General features: G+C 58.4%; 1 protein-coding gene across 1 annotated transcript in view; it reads left to right on the forward strand.

Moving 5' to 3' along the window:
- Nucleotides 1–519: 519 nt before the first annotated feature.
- Ass1 (argininosuccinate synthase 1) overlaps nucleotides 520–18,510 on the forward strand; it is a 49,264-nt gene continuing 31,273 nt past the window's right edge. Inside the window, exons 1-6 of the mRNA XM_070014849.1 lie at nucleotides 520–581; nucleotides 4,497–4,561; nucleotides 6,552–6,661; nucleotides 8,446–8,514; nucleotides 11,089–11,277; nucleotides 17,345–17,401. Of these exons, the coding sequence (XP_069870950.1) occupies nucleotides 6,557–6,661; nucleotides 8,446–8,514; nucleotides 11,089–11,277; nucleotides 17,345–17,401 (420 nt within the window). The 5' untranslated portion in view covers nucleotides 520–581; nucleotides 4,497–4,561; nucleotides 6,552–6,556. The remainder of the gene's footprint in view (nucleotides 582–4,496; nucleotides 4,562–6,551; nucleotides 6,662–8,445; nucleotides 8,515–11,088; nucleotides 11,278–17,344; nucleotides 17,402–18,510) is intronic.

The following is an 18,510-nucleotide window of genomic DNA, read 5'->3' on the forward strand; positions in this document are numbered from 1 at the left end:
GAAGGGGCGGGGCCAAGGAGAAGGCAGGCCTGGCCACGCCCACCCAGGCCTGGACTCCGGTCCCAGCGGGAGAAGGGGGCGGGGCCGGAGGGAGGGCAAGGCCTGGCCACGCCCACGCGGGCCTGGACTCCGGCTCCCAGCATGAGAAGGGGGAGGGCCCGAAAGGAGGGCAAGGCCTGGCCACGCCCACCCGGGCCTGGACTCGGGCTCTAACGGGAGAAGGGGGCGGGGCCCGAAAGGAGGGCAAGGCTTGGCCACGCCCACCCGAGCCTGGACTCGGGCTCTAACGGGAGAAGGGGGCGGGGCCCGAAAGGAGGGCAAGGCTTGGCCACGCCCACCCGGGCCTGGACTCGGGCTCTAACAGAGGAGGGGGCGGGGCCGGAGGGAGGGCAAGGCCTGGCCACGCCCACCCGGGCTGGCCGCTGAGAGGCTCCCCGCGGGGGCCCGGCCGGGGCGGGGCCTCGCGCGCGCGTCCCCACGTGTCCCCGCGTCCCCGCCCTGCCCGGGCCCTGCGCTTATAATCCGAGGCACCTATTTCTCCCGGCCCTGTTCTGCCGCTCGCCTCGGCCGCCTGGGACCGGGTAAGGAGCCCCTCCGGCCCCTCCGCCCTCTCAGCTCCTCCTGTCTCCCTGTGCGCGGCCCCGGCCGGAACGAGCGAGCGAGCGGCGCGGAGGCCGCGGCGGCCGGCTCTCCGCGGGGCCGCCGCCGCCGTCCGGTTGCGCACACACCTGGCGGGGGTCCTGACGGCGTCCGTCCTGGGCGGGGCACGGACCCCGGGGTCGGGGGAACGGGTGGGGTCGCGGGGCCCCGCGGCGCGGGGCTGTCCCCGGAGGGGGCCCCCGGGGTCCCCAGCCCCGTCCCCGTCTACCCCCAGCGAGAGCAGAGCCCCCCACCCCCGCCTCAGCCCTTGTCCCCGGGGGCTCGGGCGTAGCGCTCTTCCCGGCACCTCAGTTTACCCTGGGTTCCCGCCCGGGCTCCCTTCCCGGTCTCGGTGGGCGCCGCCCGTCTGGTTTCCTGCCGGGCCGGGCGGGCCCCGCGGGAGCCGCCCCTCCGCAGGAAGTGTCCACCTCGGGGCTGACTTCGCCTCCCGCGCGCTCGGGGAGGCCGGTTCCGGGGCGGCCTCGGCCTTCAACCCCGAGAAGCGGGTGTTTCTTGCAATGTCGGGGGGGGGTCTGGAGATAGACCAGGAGAGCCCTGGCTTCGATCTCTTCTCCCAGCCCCCCGGCTCCGCGGCCGGGTCTGCTCAGCCCCGGACTCCGTGCGAAGGCGCAGGGGCGCGCGGGACGGGGCGCGCAGGGCGGGACGGGGCGGACCGCGCAGGCCCGGGCTTCTCTCCCCATCCAAACCCCCGTCCTCTCCCACCTCCTCCGGGTCTCCCTCCGAGCTCCCGCCCAGGCAGAGCAGCCGAGGGGTGGGCTGGAGGCTAAAGGGAAGTCCTCCGCCCGGCCCTCCAGTGCCCACGGTGCGGGCCGGAGCCCAGGAGCCGGGGGTGGCGTCGGCCCCAGCCCGCCCGCGGCGGGCCAGCCCTTCCCGGCCCCCTCCGCGCTTCCCGGGGTCCCGGGCGCGCGGCCAGCGTGGCCGGGAGACTGGCTCGCCCGCGGGCAGACACGTGCACCGGCCCGCGCCGGGCCGCGCCGGCTTCGGCTCTGAAAGGCTCTGAACTTTTGGTCGTTCCTGCTTCAGGGCAAGTTCACCCGATCAAAGCGCTTTTCAGGCCTGGACCTGGAGGCTCACACCCATAATCCTAGGCGGAGATCTGAGGATCTCGGTTCAAAGCCCACCCCCGGCTGGAAAGTCTGGGACATTTATCTTCAATGAACCACCAAAAAGCTGGAAGTGAAATGTGGCCCGAGTGATAGAGCACCAGCTTTGAGTGGAAGAAGCCCACTGAGAGCAAGGCCCCGAGTTCAAGTCCTCCCAGTACTGGAGGTGGGGGAGGAAAGTGCTTTTTCTTTTCTCGGGTTCCTAGGGGAGGTTCTGAATGGCCCTCACAATTCATGTGACAGGAACCTGCTTTGTCTCCTGCCTGCCACCTTGGGGCATTTCCATAAATCCAGACTTTGTAAAGATCCAGTTCTTCCAAGCGACAGTTGAGGCCAGATTCTTTCTTTTTTTGGTCGGTGGTGGGGCTCGAACTCTGGACCTGGGCGCTGTCCCTTTACTCTTCAGCTCAAGGCTAGCGCTCTACCACTTGAGCCACAGCACCACTTCCGGTTTTCTGGTGGTTCATTGGAGATAAGAGTCTCACGGACTTTCCTGCCTGGGCTGGCTTTGAACTGAGATTCTCAGAGCCAGATTCTTTTTTAAAAAAATTGTATTTTTGTTATTTTTTAACTTATTTACTTGCTTTATTTATCTATTCTTGCCAGTCCTGGGGCTTGAACTCAGGTGCTGGGCAATGTCCTTGAGCTTCTTTTGTTAAAGGCTAAAAAGACTCTACCACTTGAGTCCCAACGCCATTTCTGGCTTTTTCTGTTTAAGTAGTGCTGAGGAATTGAACTCAGGGCTTTGTGCATGCTAGGCAAGCACTCTATTGCTAAGCCATATTCCCAGCCCCTATTTTTTTTGGGGGGGGGGTTCTGGTCGTGGGGCCTGAACTTGGCCTGGGTGCTGTCCCTAAGCTCTTCAGCTCAAGGCTAGTGCTTTACCACTTGAGCCACAGCACCACTTCTGGCTTTTTTTTCCTGCTTATGTGGTGCTGAGGAATCGAACCCAGGGCCTCATGCATGCAAGGCAAGCACTCTACCACTGAGCCACCTTCCCAGCCCCCCAGCCCCTGTTTTTGTCATCTCTAAGTAGTTGTTACAATACAATTACAACTCAACTTGTCAGTTTATGAGTACAATACATCTTGAATCAGTATCATACCTTCCAGTATTCTTAAGCTATAGTCTGATAGGATGGTGCGCCTCCTTCTGGTCACTGTTGGAATCACAGCATAGCTCTATCAGACACAAAGGAAGGCACTAGGGCTGAAATACTAGAAGGTGGAAATCTCAAGTAGGGGAGACTCTTCTGGGGGAGGAGGGTCTGGGGGCTAGAAGAATAGCCTAGATAGCTGCACTTCTCCACTGGGCCCTGCAGTACACACACAGAGAAATAGAAGACCATTGGTGACAAGTCGTTCAGGCCTCTGCTGTGTAGAAGAGGCGTGAAGTGAAGGGGAAAGGCCAAGGCCTCCTAGGGACCAGGCGGCGTGGCCTGGGCATGCTCCCCTAGCTCTTGTTTGTGAATAGGTGGAAGTGGGACTCTGAACCTGGAGATGACATGCTAGTGACCCCAGACACCGCCATGCCATCTAGTGTCATGCCAGGTCTGACATTTGAGAGCCAAGACAGCTTTCCTGGGTGCTGAGGAGTGCCTGGCACACATTCCAGATGACTCTGGCTGGGGCCCCAGGAAATACCCTCCCCCCTACCTTGCCAGCTAGAGCCAGACTGCCAACTGCACTGCCAGTGAGGGCCAGTGGGGGCTGTGCGCCTGCCTGAGAGCTGGGGAACCTGCTGGGTCCTTCCTGGGAAGACAGGGAGCCGAGTTCAGCCAGGATCTCGGCATTGCCCAGAACCTCCCTTCCTGAGCCTCCCAGAAAGGGGTGGGCCTTGTCCCTACCAGACCAGCTGATGGGGGGTTGAGTCCCGGCTCTGCCACCAGCCAAGTAGGGCCTGGGCAAGTTCTTCACCCAAGCCTCAATTTCCCCATCTGTAAAATGCAGAGAATTCCAAATGGAAGGTCTGGACCTGATTGGGTATTCACACTTGTCAAAACAAGTGTTTTGAGCTGGGAAGGTGGCTTAGTGGTAGAGTGCTTGCCTAGTGTGCATGAAGCCCTGGGTTCCATTCCTCAGCACCACATACACAGAAAAAACTGGAAGTGGCATTGGGTTCAAGTGGTAGAGTGAGCCTTGAGCAAAACAAAGCTCAAGGACAGGGGCGAGGCCCTGAGCCTGCACCCCAGGACTGGCAAAAAGCAAACAAAAAACCCAAACTTGCCAACCGTCCAGGGTACTGGTGGCTCACACCTGGCTATTCAGGAGGCTGAGATTTTTCTTTTTCTTTGTGTTGGTCTTGGGGCCTGAACTCTGGGCCTGGGCGTTGTCCCTCAGCTCTTCAGCTCAAGGCTAGCGCTCTACCACTTGAGCCACCTTCCCAGCCCCTGAAAGTCTGAGATTCTTATCTCTAATTAGCCACTAAAAAGCAGGAAGTAGAGCTGCGGCTCAAGTAGTAGAGCACCAACTTTGAGCAAAAAAAACCCTAAGGGACAATGCCTAAGCCCTGAGTTAAGTACTGCCCCCCCTCAAAAAAAGAAAAACATTACCAAATTGGACACTTTCAATGAAGAGGCAAGAGGCATCACTTCACATGCTTTCAGGCCCATAGACCCCAAGGCTTCCTGCTCAGCAAGATTCACAAGATTGGGGGTACCCCAGGGGCCAGGCTCAGGGCCCTCATGTCACTGGGCTGCAGTGCCAGGCTGTTGAGTTCCTTTGTTTTTTGCAGAGTGGTTTGCTCATCCGTGAAGACAGACTCTGACCCAAGGAACCTACGCTGTCAATCAAGCCCAGGTACTTCCTGCCTTTGCCCTTCCTGCTTCCTCCCCACCTCCCTCCCATCTTCCAAGGCCAGTTGCCTGGCCTTGGTTGCCAGGGGTGCATCTGCTGACCTAGCAGCCCAGCAGCCTGTTCAGGGCAATCTGACCCTGCAGGGGTGAGGACTGCAATTGTTGCCCCATGGAGGGAGGGGGAGGGGCCTATCTGAACCAGCCCCTGTCCCAGCCCATGACCTGTTCCCCTCCCCCCCCTCCCCCATAAGTCTGAAGGGCAGCATGGCCTGAGGCCTGGGGCTGGGAGGGTCCCTGGCACGTGTCCTGACTTCAACTTCACGTGCTCGGGCTCCAAAGTCCACCTGTCCACACATCCAGGCCTGGGGCGCCATGTTGGGTACTCTGGGAAAGCCCTTCCACCCTGGGTGGCTTTGAGCTCAGGCAGAGAGAAGGGGCACACAGGGTCACAGCAGTGTAGAAGCCCTGGCAGGAACTGAGCCTTCCAGGCTCCCGTAGGCCTGCCCCGGGACACCTGTGACCTTTCCCAGTCATATTGCCTGAGGAGCCTGGGGTCCAATTCAATGTATTGGAAGACACAGTTTGCCTGCAATTGTGGTGAATGAAGCTCATTGAGCTGCAGGTGGGAGACACACCTGGGGCTAGCGAGGCCCCACCCTCTTCACTTCCTGCAGGTGAGGTGCATGCTGGGCAAGAGCCCAAGCTTCTTTTCATTCTGTGCCAGTGGGGCTCGAACTCAGGGCTTTGTGTTCTTGCTTAACTTTTTCACTCAAGGCTGACACTCTTCTCTACCACTCGAGTCCCACAGATGGGGCTGGGAAGGTGGCTCAGTGGTAGAGCGCTTGCCTTGCATGCCTGAGGCCCTGGGTTCGATTCCTCAGCACTACATAAGCAAAAAGAAAAAAGCCGGAAGTGGTGCTGTGGCTCAAGTGGTAGAGCGCTAGCCTTGAGCTGAAGAGCTGAGGGACAGCGCCCAGGCCCTGAGTTCAGGCCCCATGACTGGACCTAAAAAAAAAAAGAAAAAGAGTCCCACAGATTCCAGATTCGTCTTGTCTGGGTTGGCTTTGAACTGTGATCCTTAGATCTCCACCTCCTGTGTAGTTGGGGATTACAAGGTCACGTTTCAGAGCTGTGGCCTTGACCACTGAGCCTCTGAGTCTGATGTTAGGTGGGGTTGCATTATTGGGGTTGTAGTGGGGTTCAGGACAACGCATCCGAGGCCCTGCCTGGCACAGTCTTGTATGACACACAGAGCAGTTCTGACAAAGGAGGCTCAGACGCAGGCCCCCCACCCCCACCCCCGTTGCACACTGCTGCCCGTTCTTTAGCCACTGGCCTTGGTCCAAAGTCAGCCTCTGAGGCTGGCCACCGATGGCTCATGCGTCACCCCAGCTAATGAGGAGGCTGAGATCTGAGGATTGGGGTTCAAAGCCAGTTTGGGCAGGAAAGTCCCTGAGACTTTTTTTTTTTGGGGGGGTCCGGTCGTGGGGCCTGAACTCTGGGCCTGGGCGCTGTCCCTCAGCTCTTCAGCTCAAGGCGAGCGCTCTACCAATGAGCCACCTTCTTAGCCCAGAGACTCTTGTTTCCAATTAACCACCATAAAATCTGCAGTGGATCTATGGCTCAAGTGGTAGAGCACAGCCTTGAGCAAAACAGCTTGGGGCCAGTGCCCAGGCCCTGAGTTCAAATCCCATAACTGGCATACACACACACACAATTTAGCCTTTGATGCTAGCTCACTCCAGCTCTGGGGATTGGCCTAAGACCCCTGGGATCCTCCCCAGGCCCCATGTGGGGCAGGGTCAGGACTCCGGGGATGAGGTGCATACAGGAGGATGGACTGGCTGTTCCTAATTCCCCAGTGGTGACCTGACCAGGGACAAACTGTGGCAGGCCGAGGGAAGGGCGGGGGGGGGGGGGGGGGAGCCCGCTGGCCTCCCTGTGCCGGGCCAGGAGGTGGCGCCGGGTGCTCACAGGCTCCTCTCCCCCTTCAGGCAAGATGTCCAGCAAGGGCTCTGTGGTTCTGGCCTACAGTGGTGGTCTAGATACGTCCTGCATCCTCGTGTGGCTGAAGGAGCAAGGCTATGATGTCATCGCCTACCTGGTGAGCACTTGCAGCTTGTCTGTCCATCTGCCTGTGTGTCATGCTGTCTGTCCAGCCTGCCCTCTGTCTGTCACCTTCCCTCCCCTTGGCTGAGCCCAGCCTTCTCTTTACACCTGCCTTGAACCAGAACTAGGAAAAGGTGTCTTGCTGGGCTTGCTTGGTCTCATTGTCTGAAAGATGGCTGTCCTGCAGGTGCCAGCTGGGGCACTGTCCCTGAGCCTTTCTATTCTATGCTCAAGGCTAGCGCTCTACCACTTGAGCCGCAACGCCACTTCGGCTTCTCCTGTGTATGTGGTACTGAGGAATCGAACCCAGGGCTTCATGCATGCTAGGCAAGCACTCTACCACTAAGCCACGTGGGTATGTTTTGAGATTGCCTTAGCTCTGTTCATCTTATTTCCAAGTTGTTTAATGGTCCCTTGAGGTAAACATAAATTCCCTAGTGGAACTAGCCAACCACCAGCAGACTGTGAACCTGAGCTCAACAGTCCTAAGACGATTCTTTATTTTCTGGTCTATGGTTGTGACTCGTAGTGGCTCCTGGAGAGCAGGTTCATACCCGGGTACCCTTACATGGCTGTCCTATTCAAGACCCTGGGTTGCAAATTCTAGAAACCCAACTCAAACCAGGTTAACACAACAATAACAAGCCCCAAAGCAATGCTGGGGTCAAATAACTAGAAGTCAGGGTTTCAAGGCAGGGCTGCATCCAGTTTTTTGAACTCAGGGCCTGGGGACTGTCCCTCAGCTCTTCAGCTCAAGGCAAGCACTCTACCACTTGAGCCACAGCACCACATCTGGCTTTATCTGCTTCTGTGGTGCTGAGGAATCGAACCTGGGGCCTCACGCATGCTAGGCAAGCTCTCTACCACTGAGCTACCTTCCCAGCCCTGGGCTTCATTGACCTACTCCTCCACCTAGCAGGGGAGACCGCCATCAACACCATCACAGCCCTGCTTTTCCCAGAGTGACCACAGGGGGGCCCAGGTACACTCCCAATGGCCTGAGTACCCCCTCCCCCCCATGCCGAGTCACTGTGGCTGCTGCTGGGGGGTCTGGGCCGGGGGTCATAGCGCTCTCTGGTCCCTGGGGGAGGCGTTCTCCAGGAAAGACCCCTTCCAGGGGCGGTCACCACAACCCAGGCAGGCCGGAGGAGCCGGGAGGCCCGTGCTGTCCCCGCAGCCGTTCCTGTCACTGCAACTGACCCTGGCCCAGGGACTCGGACTCAGGGCCCAGGGAGGTGGGGGCGTGGCTCAGCCGCTGCTGCCTGGGGAGGGACGACACTGTGTGGATGTCCAGTGTGTGCTGCCCATCTGCCCTCGGGCCACTGCGCTGCACAGCCAAAAGCCTGAGCCCTGTCTGGCCAACACCTGCAGCTGCGCTCCGGGGAGATTTCTCCGGTCTGGTGAGCAGAAGGCAGGAGTCAGCTCATGTGGGGACCTGGGCAGCAAGCCAGAGTCTGGCCGCTGACGTCTACACAGGCTGGGGAGCGCCCCCGAGTCTAGGCCCCGCTGGCCTGCCACCTGGCCAGGAGCCCGGGGTGCCCCGGACCGTGGGCAGCGCGGGGTGGCATTGCCCAGGCCCAAGGAGGGGACACTGGTGACATCGTTGGGCCCCAGGCTTCTGTCTCAGCCACCTAGGTGCCAGGAATGGCTCCGCCCACCCTTACCCAGAAAAAAGCAGTCCCCTCCCCCCAGCACACTGGCTGTGCGGCCCCAAGCCCGAGCTGCGGAGCCCTCCACGGGCCGACCCCGCTCACTGTGCCTCTCGCTTCCACCCCACAGGCCAACATCGGCCAGAAGGAGGACTTCGAGGAAGCCAGGAAGAAGGCGCTGAAGCTTGGGGCCAAAAAGGTATGAGCGGGAAGCAGGGGTGGTGGCGTGGAGGCCGCAGCGGGGCCTCTGGCTCTGAGCCTCCATCCCTCTGCCCGTCTTCTTGCTTGAGATCAGGTTTGGTTTTCAGGTGTGTGCATGTCCTCAAGCCATCATTCATCCATCCATCAGCTCTCCATCCATCAGCATCCATCCAACCATGTATCATCCAGCCATCTCCCCAGCACCCATCCACACATCTACCCAGCCCATCATCCATCCAACTATCTATCATCCATTACCATCCATTTATATATCTACCCGCCCATCCACACATCATCCACCCACCCATCATCTATCCATCCACACATCCATCCTTCCACCCATCAGCAATCCATCCACCCATTCATCCACCCATCATCTACCCATCATTCATCTGCCCATCATCTACCTATCTATCCATCAATCTATCATCCATCCACCCATTCTTCCACCCATCATCCACCCATCATTCATCTACCTATCTATCCATCAATCTATCATCCATCTGTCTGTCATCTTTATTCCATCTATTTACTCATCATCCATCACCCATCCATCCATTGATAACCCATCCATCCATCATCCATCCATTGATCACCCATCCACCCATAGTCTATCCATCTACCCATCATCTATCTATCCATCTTCATCATCCATCCATCCATCCATTCACACATCATCTATCCATGTTATCTGTCTTTCATTCATCTTTCATCCATCCATCTTTATCACCCATCTAGCCATCATCCATTCATCCATCTATCTTCATCAGCCATCTGTCCATCATCCATTCATCTATCTTCGTCATCCATTCAACCATCCATCATTCATCCTTCCATCCACCCATCTATCTAGCCCTCGTTCATCTATCAATCCATCATATATGTACCTATCCATTCATCAGTCACCCATCAATTATCCATCCAACTCTCATCCATCCATCCACCCATCCATCTACCCCTCATTCATCTATCCATCCATCCAATATCTATCACACATCTATGCATCATTCACCTGTTACCATCTATTCATTAATCCATCTGTCATCCATCCAATCATCTATCCTTCCACCTATCCATCCACTTATCTATCATCTTATCATTCATCTCTCCATCACTCATCTATCCATCCACTCATCTATCATCCATCTAGCCACCCACCCACCCATAATCCAGCCATTGAGTCAGATGTCTATCATCCTTCCATCAGCCAGTCATTATGTGTCTATTCATTCATTCATCATCTGTTATCCATCCACCTGTGTATCCATCCATTCACTCATCCTCCATCCATACTTCTTACATATGTCCCTTCACCCATCCCTCAGTCCATTCAACAAGAGCAGGAAGTTGACTTGAAATGGATGCCAATTTAATGCTAGCTACTTCCTTCTCAGGAAGCTGAGATGTGGAGAATCTTAGTTCAAAGCCAGCCCAGGCAGAAAAGTCTGTGAGATTCCATTTCTAATTAACTAGCAAAAAAGCTGGCTTAGAGGTATGGCTCAAGTAATAGAGCACCTGCCCAGCAAGTATAAAGGCCTGGTTCAAATCTCAAGACTGCAGGTTAGCTTTGAATCTCTTGTCCTAGTGAAGGATCTTGGTCTTCGACCACCCCCCATCCTACACATACGTATTAATTGAGGATACACCCATCATTGCTAACACATAGTCACCATGGTTAAAAAGCAAAAACAGAAACAGGAGAGCAGCACTAGTGGCTCATGCCTGCAATCCTAGCTACTCCCAGAGACTGAGATCTAAGGATTGTGGGTTTGAAGCCAGCCTGTGAGACCTAGCTCTAATAAACCACCAAAAAGCTGGAAGTGAAGCTGGCTTAAGTGGTAGGGCACTGGCCTTGAGGACAATGCCCAGCCCCATCACACACACACACACACACACACACACACACACACACACACACACACACACACACACACACACACACACACACACACACACACACACACACACACACACACACACACACACAGAGGGTAAATGACCTCTGAGTGACATCACACAGTGTTTCCACACAGTCTCCCTGAGGGGTCTCGGGACCCCCTACCTACGGCCTGCATCTTGGGAGCCATCACTGTGTGCCGGCTTCTCATTCTTGGTGGTACTTATGTGTGGCTGTCCTGGACCTTTGAGGATGTTAACAACTTCCTTCTGCCAGGTGTCCCAGGTCCTCCCCTCCCTCTCCCCCTCCCCCTCCCCCCTCCTGCAGTCAGGTTCCACCACGCAGCCTCTGGGGCACACACACACCCCTGTCTGAGAAACACTGCCCTCTTGATCTCTGGCAACTGTGCTCCATCATGTTGGAAAGAGTTCAGAGCCACATCCATTTCATCAGGATCGATGAACAGTGTCTGTCATGAGTGCAGGAGGGGGAGCGGGAGCATGGATTGCTGGAATTGATGAGTGATGCCTCACTGCCGCTGCCGGAGGAGCTGGTAGAGCTCTGTGGTCTATTGCTCTGGGCCCCCTGAGCCAACCCCCTACCCAGGGCTCTGAGTTCAAGTTGGACACCCCCCCCATTCCTGCCAGGCCCCCCTCACAGCACCTCTCTCCACAGGTGTTCATCGAGGACGTGAGCAAGGAGTTTGTGGAGGAATTCATCTGGCCTGCCGTCCAGTCCAGCGCCCTCTATGAGGACCGCTACCTCCTGGGCACCTCTCTGGCCAGGCCCTGCATCGCCCGCAAGCAGGTGGAAATCGCCCAGAGGGAGGGAGCCAAGTTCGTGTCCCACGGTGCAACAGGAAAGGTAAGGCGAGGAGTGGGCGGGTAAACCCTCCCGCCAGGGGCGGCGGGCGCCCAGTCTCCTGGGCAGCGGCAGCGGGTGCTGAGGGGAGATGCAGGAAGGGTCAGAATAGAAGCGAGCAGATGGCGTCGTGTGTGTCGCAAAGCAGCAAAAACCCACGTGGGGGGCATGACTTGGTGTTAGAGCACCCGTCGGGAACAAACAGCTTTCTCAGAGAGCAAAGTAAGGTCTTGCATTCAAGCCCAGGTAGTAGCACCAAAAAGGAAAGAGCTGGGCACAGTCGCTCCCCCCGGGCACCAACGCCACCAGCTCGCGCGCGCGGGCATCTGCTGGCCTCGCGCTGAGCTCCGTGGGCTCCTTCCTGCCCTTGGGGCCCCCATCTCCTAGCGAGGGAGAGGAGAAGGGCCCGGGGAGGTGGCAGGGTGGAGGGGGAGCTGTGGTCCAGGGCGAAGCCCCGGGGTGAGCACAGGTGTGCCAGCACCGGGCTGGGTGAGGCTGGCACAGGGGGCAAAGGGCAGCAGCTGCGTGGGGAGAAGCCCGGGGGTCAGAGCCGTTCCGAGGCCACGCAAGCGGTTCGGCTGTTGTGAAGATGCCCCGGTGGGGGGCATGGGAGGGCCGGGGCAGCATGGCGTCGCCCAGAGAATGCAGGGGGACCATCAGGGCCAAAATGGTGGAAGGCAGAGACTGGGGTGTCTCCTCCACACCCCCCACGGCCCTGAGGCTCCAGCATGGATAACGGGGCACTGAGAAACAACAGAAAGGCTGAGCTGGCTTTCTGGGGACCTCCCCCCCGCCCCAGGCAGCAGAGGGCACTGGAGCAGCACCAGACGTGAGCCTTGGGCTCAGGCCGCACGCAGCCCGGCGATCCTAGCGCCATGGCTTCCCGTTGCACAGCTGTCTTCCCATGAGCCTCTGCTCCCTCCTCTGCAAATGGGGATAAAAATAGCCCCGAGCGCATGAGATGCTTAGGAGCGTGGAGCAAGAATAATTCGAAGAATGTGCACAGCACGGCGGAGACAGTGTGCAGGACCCGCGATTATAGGCGAGATGAGGTCAGCACAGAATAAAGAACGGCTCCCAGGTAACCTCAGCTACTTGGAGAAGTGGAGATTAGAATTGCAGGTCCAGGAAAGACCAGGCAAAGAAGTGTGCAAGACTCCATCTCAATGAAAATGCTGGGCATGGTGGCACACATCTGTCATCCCAGCTGCAAATGGCAAGTGTAAATAGGAGAATGCAGTACAGGCCAGCTCCAGAAAAAAAACTAGTAATGAGACTCTACCTTAAAAATGACCAGTGCAGAGCCGGGCACTGATGGCTCACACCTGAAATCCTAGCTACTCAGGAGGCTGAGATCTGAGGATCGAGATTCAAAGCCAGCCCCGGCAGGAATATCTGTGAGACTTATCTCCAGTGAATCACTGGAAAACCAGAAGTGGTGCTGTGGCTCAAGTGGTAGAGCACTAGACTTGAGCTGAAGAGCTGAGGGACAGCGCCCAGGCCGAGTCCAAGCCCCAAGACTGACCCCCCCACCCCCCGCAAAAAAAAAGAAAAAAACCAGACTAGGGGCTTGGCTCAAGTGGTAAAGTGCCTGCCTAGCAACATGAAACCCTGAGCTCAAACTTAAGAAAGAAAGGAGGGAGGGAGGGAGGGAGGGAGGGAGGGAAGGAGGGAGGGAGGGAGGGAGGGGGGGAGAAGGGAGGGAGGGAGGGAGGGAGGGAGGGGGGAGAAGGGAGGGAGGGAGGGAGGGAGGGAGGGGAGAACGGTATGTGTGTGTGTGGGGGGGGAGGGGTATCTGTCTCAATCTGTTCCGGGAGGACTTTAGACACTGGATAGGACCTGTCCAGCCGGGCCCTCCACTGTGCCTTCGGGGTCCAGTTGGGCTACATTCAGATGGGAGAAGGCAGTAGCAGTGGAGGTGGGTCTGGTTCTGGCTTGAGCCACTCCTGGGGTCCAGGCAGAGCTGCCCCTCCCACCCCCAGACCGGCTGGCCAGTGGCCTGCCCACAGCTATGTGTGCAGGGCCTCTGTGTGGCCACCAGAGGGCGTCAGAGGCCTGGGTTTGAAGAGACCCAGGAGCTGGAGAGATGGTGTAGTTCGCGGAGGGAACACATCCAGGGCTGCGGGCAGTGGGACGGTGCAGGGGGAGGCCGGATGTCCCTCGCCAGGCAGGCGTGGAGGGACCCGGCCGTGGCTGTCCCCCTGTGCCCGTGGGGGGAGGGGAGGTAGCTCTGATGGGGACGCGGCCTGCAGCTCACTGCCCAGCCCAGGCTGGCCTAGAGCTCCTCATCCTCACTCAGCCTCCGAGTGCTGGGTTACAGGTGTGAGACGCTGCACCTGGCTCTTCAGGGTTGAGGATACTGATTTGGTGTGGGGTTTTGTCGTTGTTCAGGAGTGTGTGCGTGTGTGCGCGCGGGTGCGTGCGTGCATGCGTGCGTGTGTGGGCATGCCAGTAGTGAAGCTTGAATTCGGGGCCACACTACCGCTTCCAGCTTTCTATGGGTTGTTCCCGATCAGACCTTAGCCTCTGAGTAGCTGGGACTACAGGCGTGACCACCAGCCCCACGCCGTCCTGGCTGGCTGCTGATAGCTTTGTGTCCTGGGTCTCACTCCAGGATGAGCCAGGAAGGACCGGGGCTTAGAGACCCCACCCCAGCAGGCTCTGGGAAGGGGAGGCTGAAATAATGGGGGGGGTCAGCGGTGGCCCCCAGGGGATGGGACATCCCGGCCACAGGAACAGCCGTGCCAAGGCCTAGTGGCTGAGGGCAGGTTTCCTGGTGCACTGTGAGCCCGTCCCTGCCCCCGTCCCTGCGAACACACATTGCTGGGGACCCCCAGCCCCACATAGTTTGGGGAGAAGAGCCTGGAAATGAGAGGCTTGGTCTCTGGAGGTCAGGGGTCAGGGGTCGCCTCCGTGCGTGACACTGGGCAGATGGAGTCCCGCAGCCCGGGTGGGGCTCACCGCCTTGCACACATGTGCGGGTGTAACCGCGTGTGCACACATGCCAGTGACAGCTCTGAACCCCGCCCCCTCCCCCTCCCCCAGAGCGGCCCGCAGGCTGGGGTCCTGGGCTCCTGCGGGGAGACGGGCGGGCTTGGAACCGCAGCTCCCTAACAGATGGCGGGGGGGGGGGGGGGGGCAGACGCACAGGCCGCCTTTGTGCCCAGGAAACCTGAAACCGTGGGGAAAGAACCCAGACAGGCTGAAGCCCTCACCCACCACCCACCCACCACACCACACCACCATACCCCACCACATCCCACCACACCATACCCCACCCCACCACACCACACCCACCATACCCCACCACATCCCACCACACCACACCACACCACACCATAACCCACCACACCCCACCATAACCCACCACACCATAACCAACCACACCACACCACACCATACCACACCACACCACACCCCACCACACCACACCATAACACACCACACCACACCACACCATAACCCACCCCACCACACCACACCACCATACCCCACCACATCCCACCACACCCACCATACCCCACCACATCCCACCACACCATACCCCACCACGCCACACCACACCCCACCACACCACACCATAACCCACCACACCACACCACACCACACCATACCCCACCGCACCACACCACACACCACACCACACCCACCACACCACATCCCACCACACCATAACCAACCACACCACACCACACCACACCCACCACACCACATCCCACCACACCATAACCCACCCCACCACACCACACCACACCATACCCCACCACATCCCACCACACCATAACCCACCCCACCACACCACACCACACCATACCCCACCACACCACACCACACCATACCCCACCACATCCCACCACACCACACCACACCACATCCCACCACACCACACCACACCACACCACCATACCCCACCACATCCCACCACACCATAACCCACCCCACCACACCACACCACACCATACCCCACCGCACCACACCACACCATACCCCACCACACCATAACCCACCACACCACACCATAACCCACCACACCACATCCCACCACACCACACCACATCCCACCACACCCACCATACCCCACCACATCCCACCACACCATACCCCACCCCACCACACCACACCACACCACACCACACCATAACCCACCACACCACACCATAACCCACCACACCATAACCCACCCCACCCCACCACACCACACCATACCACACCGCACCACACCATAACCCACCACACCATAACCCACCCCACCACATCCCACCATACCATACCACACCACACCACACCACACCATAACCCACCCCACCCCACCACACCACATACCACACCACACCACATCCCACCACACACCACACCATACCACACCACACCCACCACACCATACCACACCACACCACACCACATCCCACCACACACCACACCATACCACACCACACCACACCATAACCCACTACACCACATCCCACCACACCCCACCACACCACACCCCACCACACCACATCCCACACCACACCACACCCACCACACCCCACCCCACCACACCCACCACACCCCACCCCACCACACCCACCACACCACACCATAACCCACCACACACCACACCACACCCCACGGTGCTCTTCTGTGTGCCAGGCTGCCCCTGGCAAATCCCCCTCCCCTTTCCCAGCATTCCCACACGCGCCACCCCCAAAACAAGGCCTCCATGAGTCCCCCACGCGGAGGGGGGTTTCTAGGCTGGGTGTGCGTGCTCTCTGAGCTTCCCTTACCTCATCTGCAAAATAAACCTTCGCGGGCCCCGGCGCCCCGTGGGGCCGTGGGGTGGCACCGGAGGGCACGTTGCAGAGCCGGGATGGGAGCTGGGGGGCCTGCGGAGCGCAGCTGAGCCCGCTCTCCTCCAGCCACCCGACGCGGCGCTGGGAAATGACATGTCATTTCCTGCCGGCGGCGCCTGCAGTTTTCACAGTAGGCCGAGAGGCGCCTGTTATTTCTGCAGAGGCTGCGCGGCCCGGCCAAGAGGGAAGGCGGCGCCCCTGCGCCGGCCCTGGGGCGCCCCCCAGTCCCACACCCACCCCAGCCTCCCCACTTCCCCTCCCACCCTTGTCAGCGGGGAGCAGGCGGGGCTGCCTGGCTGGGGGCCCTGTCCCCGCGGTGTGTGCATGCATGCGCGAGAGGCGTGTACCACCGTCCCCGGCCTCAGTTTCCCTGCCTGTGACCAGAGGACTTAAGAGCCAAAGATCGGCCTGGTCACCTGAGTCTGCCTCCTCCTACCAGCCACTGTGGGATGGGGAAATTGAGGCTGCACGGGGGACAGGATGGCACGCGTGGTGGGTCTGGGGTGCACCGCATGATGCGCAGGCAGAGATGAGCGGGATTTCTCCACAGGGAACGGCACCAGCAGAATCTGGGGTCTGAGCCTCTGACCCCAGTTTGGTGGGGGGGATCTGTGCATGCCTGCCTTCTATGCACGCGTGTGTGTGCACGCACGCATGCACGCACGCACGCACGCACGCACGCACGCACACACACACACACACACACACACACACACGCACAGCTCTGCTCACATTGCCAGCTCTGCGCCTCAGCAGTCCACCGCTCAGCTGTGGACTCCGAAAGTCCTGGGTTCAAGTCCTCATCCTCACCTGTGGGACAGGAGGTGCTTCTTCAACCTCTGTCTTTATTCATTTATTTATTTAGCCAGTGCTGTGGTTTGAACTCAGGACCTTTCTCACTTGCTTGGCTTGTTTGCTTGCTGGGCACTCTGCCATTTGAACCATACCTCCAGTCCAGCATTTTGCTTGTTCGTTGGAGGTGGTAGCTTACAGACTTTTCTGCTTAGGCTGGCTTTGAACTGCAGTCCTCTAGATCTCAGCCTCCTGAGTGGCTAGGATTACAGGCGTGAGCCAGCAGTGCCTGGCAGGCTAATAAGAACTGCCTTGGGGCGGGGGTGTGTGGAGCAGAGCCCCAGCATGCTGTGGGGGGGGCGCCCCCCCTGAGCCTCACCCCAGCCCTCCCTCCCCCCACCCTGCTCTGCCCATGGCTTCTGACAATCTTCTGTGCTGTGTCCCAGGGCAATGACCAGATCCGGTTTGAGCTCACCTGCTACTCCCTGGCGCCACAGATTAAGGTAAGGTGTATGTATCCCTCCCCCCCCCCCCCCGCAGCAGGAGGGCAGGGGGGAGGGGGGAGGGCCCAGGAAGTGGCGCAGGGCAGCACCCTCCTTCATAAAGAGCATTGGATGGACAGAGGATGGACACTGCAAATGGTTGTTTGGGGGTTTGTTTTATACAGGTCCTGGGATTTGAACTCAGGGCCAGCCTTTACACTGTTCTCCAGCTTTTTATTTATTTATTTATTTTGTCCGTCGTGAGGCTTGAACTCTGGGCCTAGGCACTATCCCTGCGCTCTTCAGCTCAAGGCGAACGCTCTACCACTTGAGACACAACACCACTTTGTTTTCTAGTGGTTTATTGGAGATAAGACTGTCACAGACTTTCTTGCCTGGGCTGGTTTTGAACTGAGATCCTCAGATCTCAGCCTCCTGAGTAGGATTACAGGAACAAAGCACCGGTGCCGGGGTACCTTGAGCTTTTTTTTTTTTTTTTTTTTACTAAGATTAGCCCTCTAGCTCTTTTTGTTGTTGTTGTTGGTCATGGGGCTTGAACTCTGGGCCTGGGCGCTGTCCCTCAGCTCTTCAGCACAAGGCGAGCACTCTACCACTTGAGCTACAGCACCACTTCTGGTTTTCTCGTGGTTTTATTGGAGATAAGAGTCTCATGGTCTTTCCTGCCCAGGCTGGCTTTGAACCGCGATCCTCAGATCTCAGCCTCCTGAGTAGCTAGGATGACAGGCGTGAGCCACCGGCGCCCGGCTTCCTCTACCTCTTAAGTCACAGCTCCGTTCCTGGCTTTTGGTGATTGACTGGAGATAAGAATTCTAGGGACTTTGCTCCTTGCTGGGGCTGGCTGGGAACCTCAGATCTTAGCCCTGAGTAGCTGGAATTACAGGTGTGAGCCACTGGTGCCCAGCAGAGAGTGCCGAGAGGCCACATTCCTCCCTCTGTCCCTGTGGGAGCCCGGCACGGCCCCAGCCTCCATGCATCCGTTCCTCCACTCACCTATCCCTGTATTCAGTAAGTGTCTACTCAGTGCAGGCCTTGGTAGGATTCCCAGCCAGAGCAGCAAGATCAAATGCCAGCCCAAGAGGGGTAGACACATGTTTCTTTTTTTTTTTTTT

The sequence above is a fragment of the Dipodomys merriami genome, unplaced genomic scaffold, assembly GCF_024711535.1.
Source record: "Dipodomys merriami isolate MVZ:Mamm:240054 unplaced genomic scaffold, mDipMer1.0.p SCAF_11, whole genome shotgun sequence".
NCBI lineage: Eukaryota > Metazoa > Chordata > Mammalia > Rodentia > Heteromyidae > Dipodomys > Dipodomys merriami.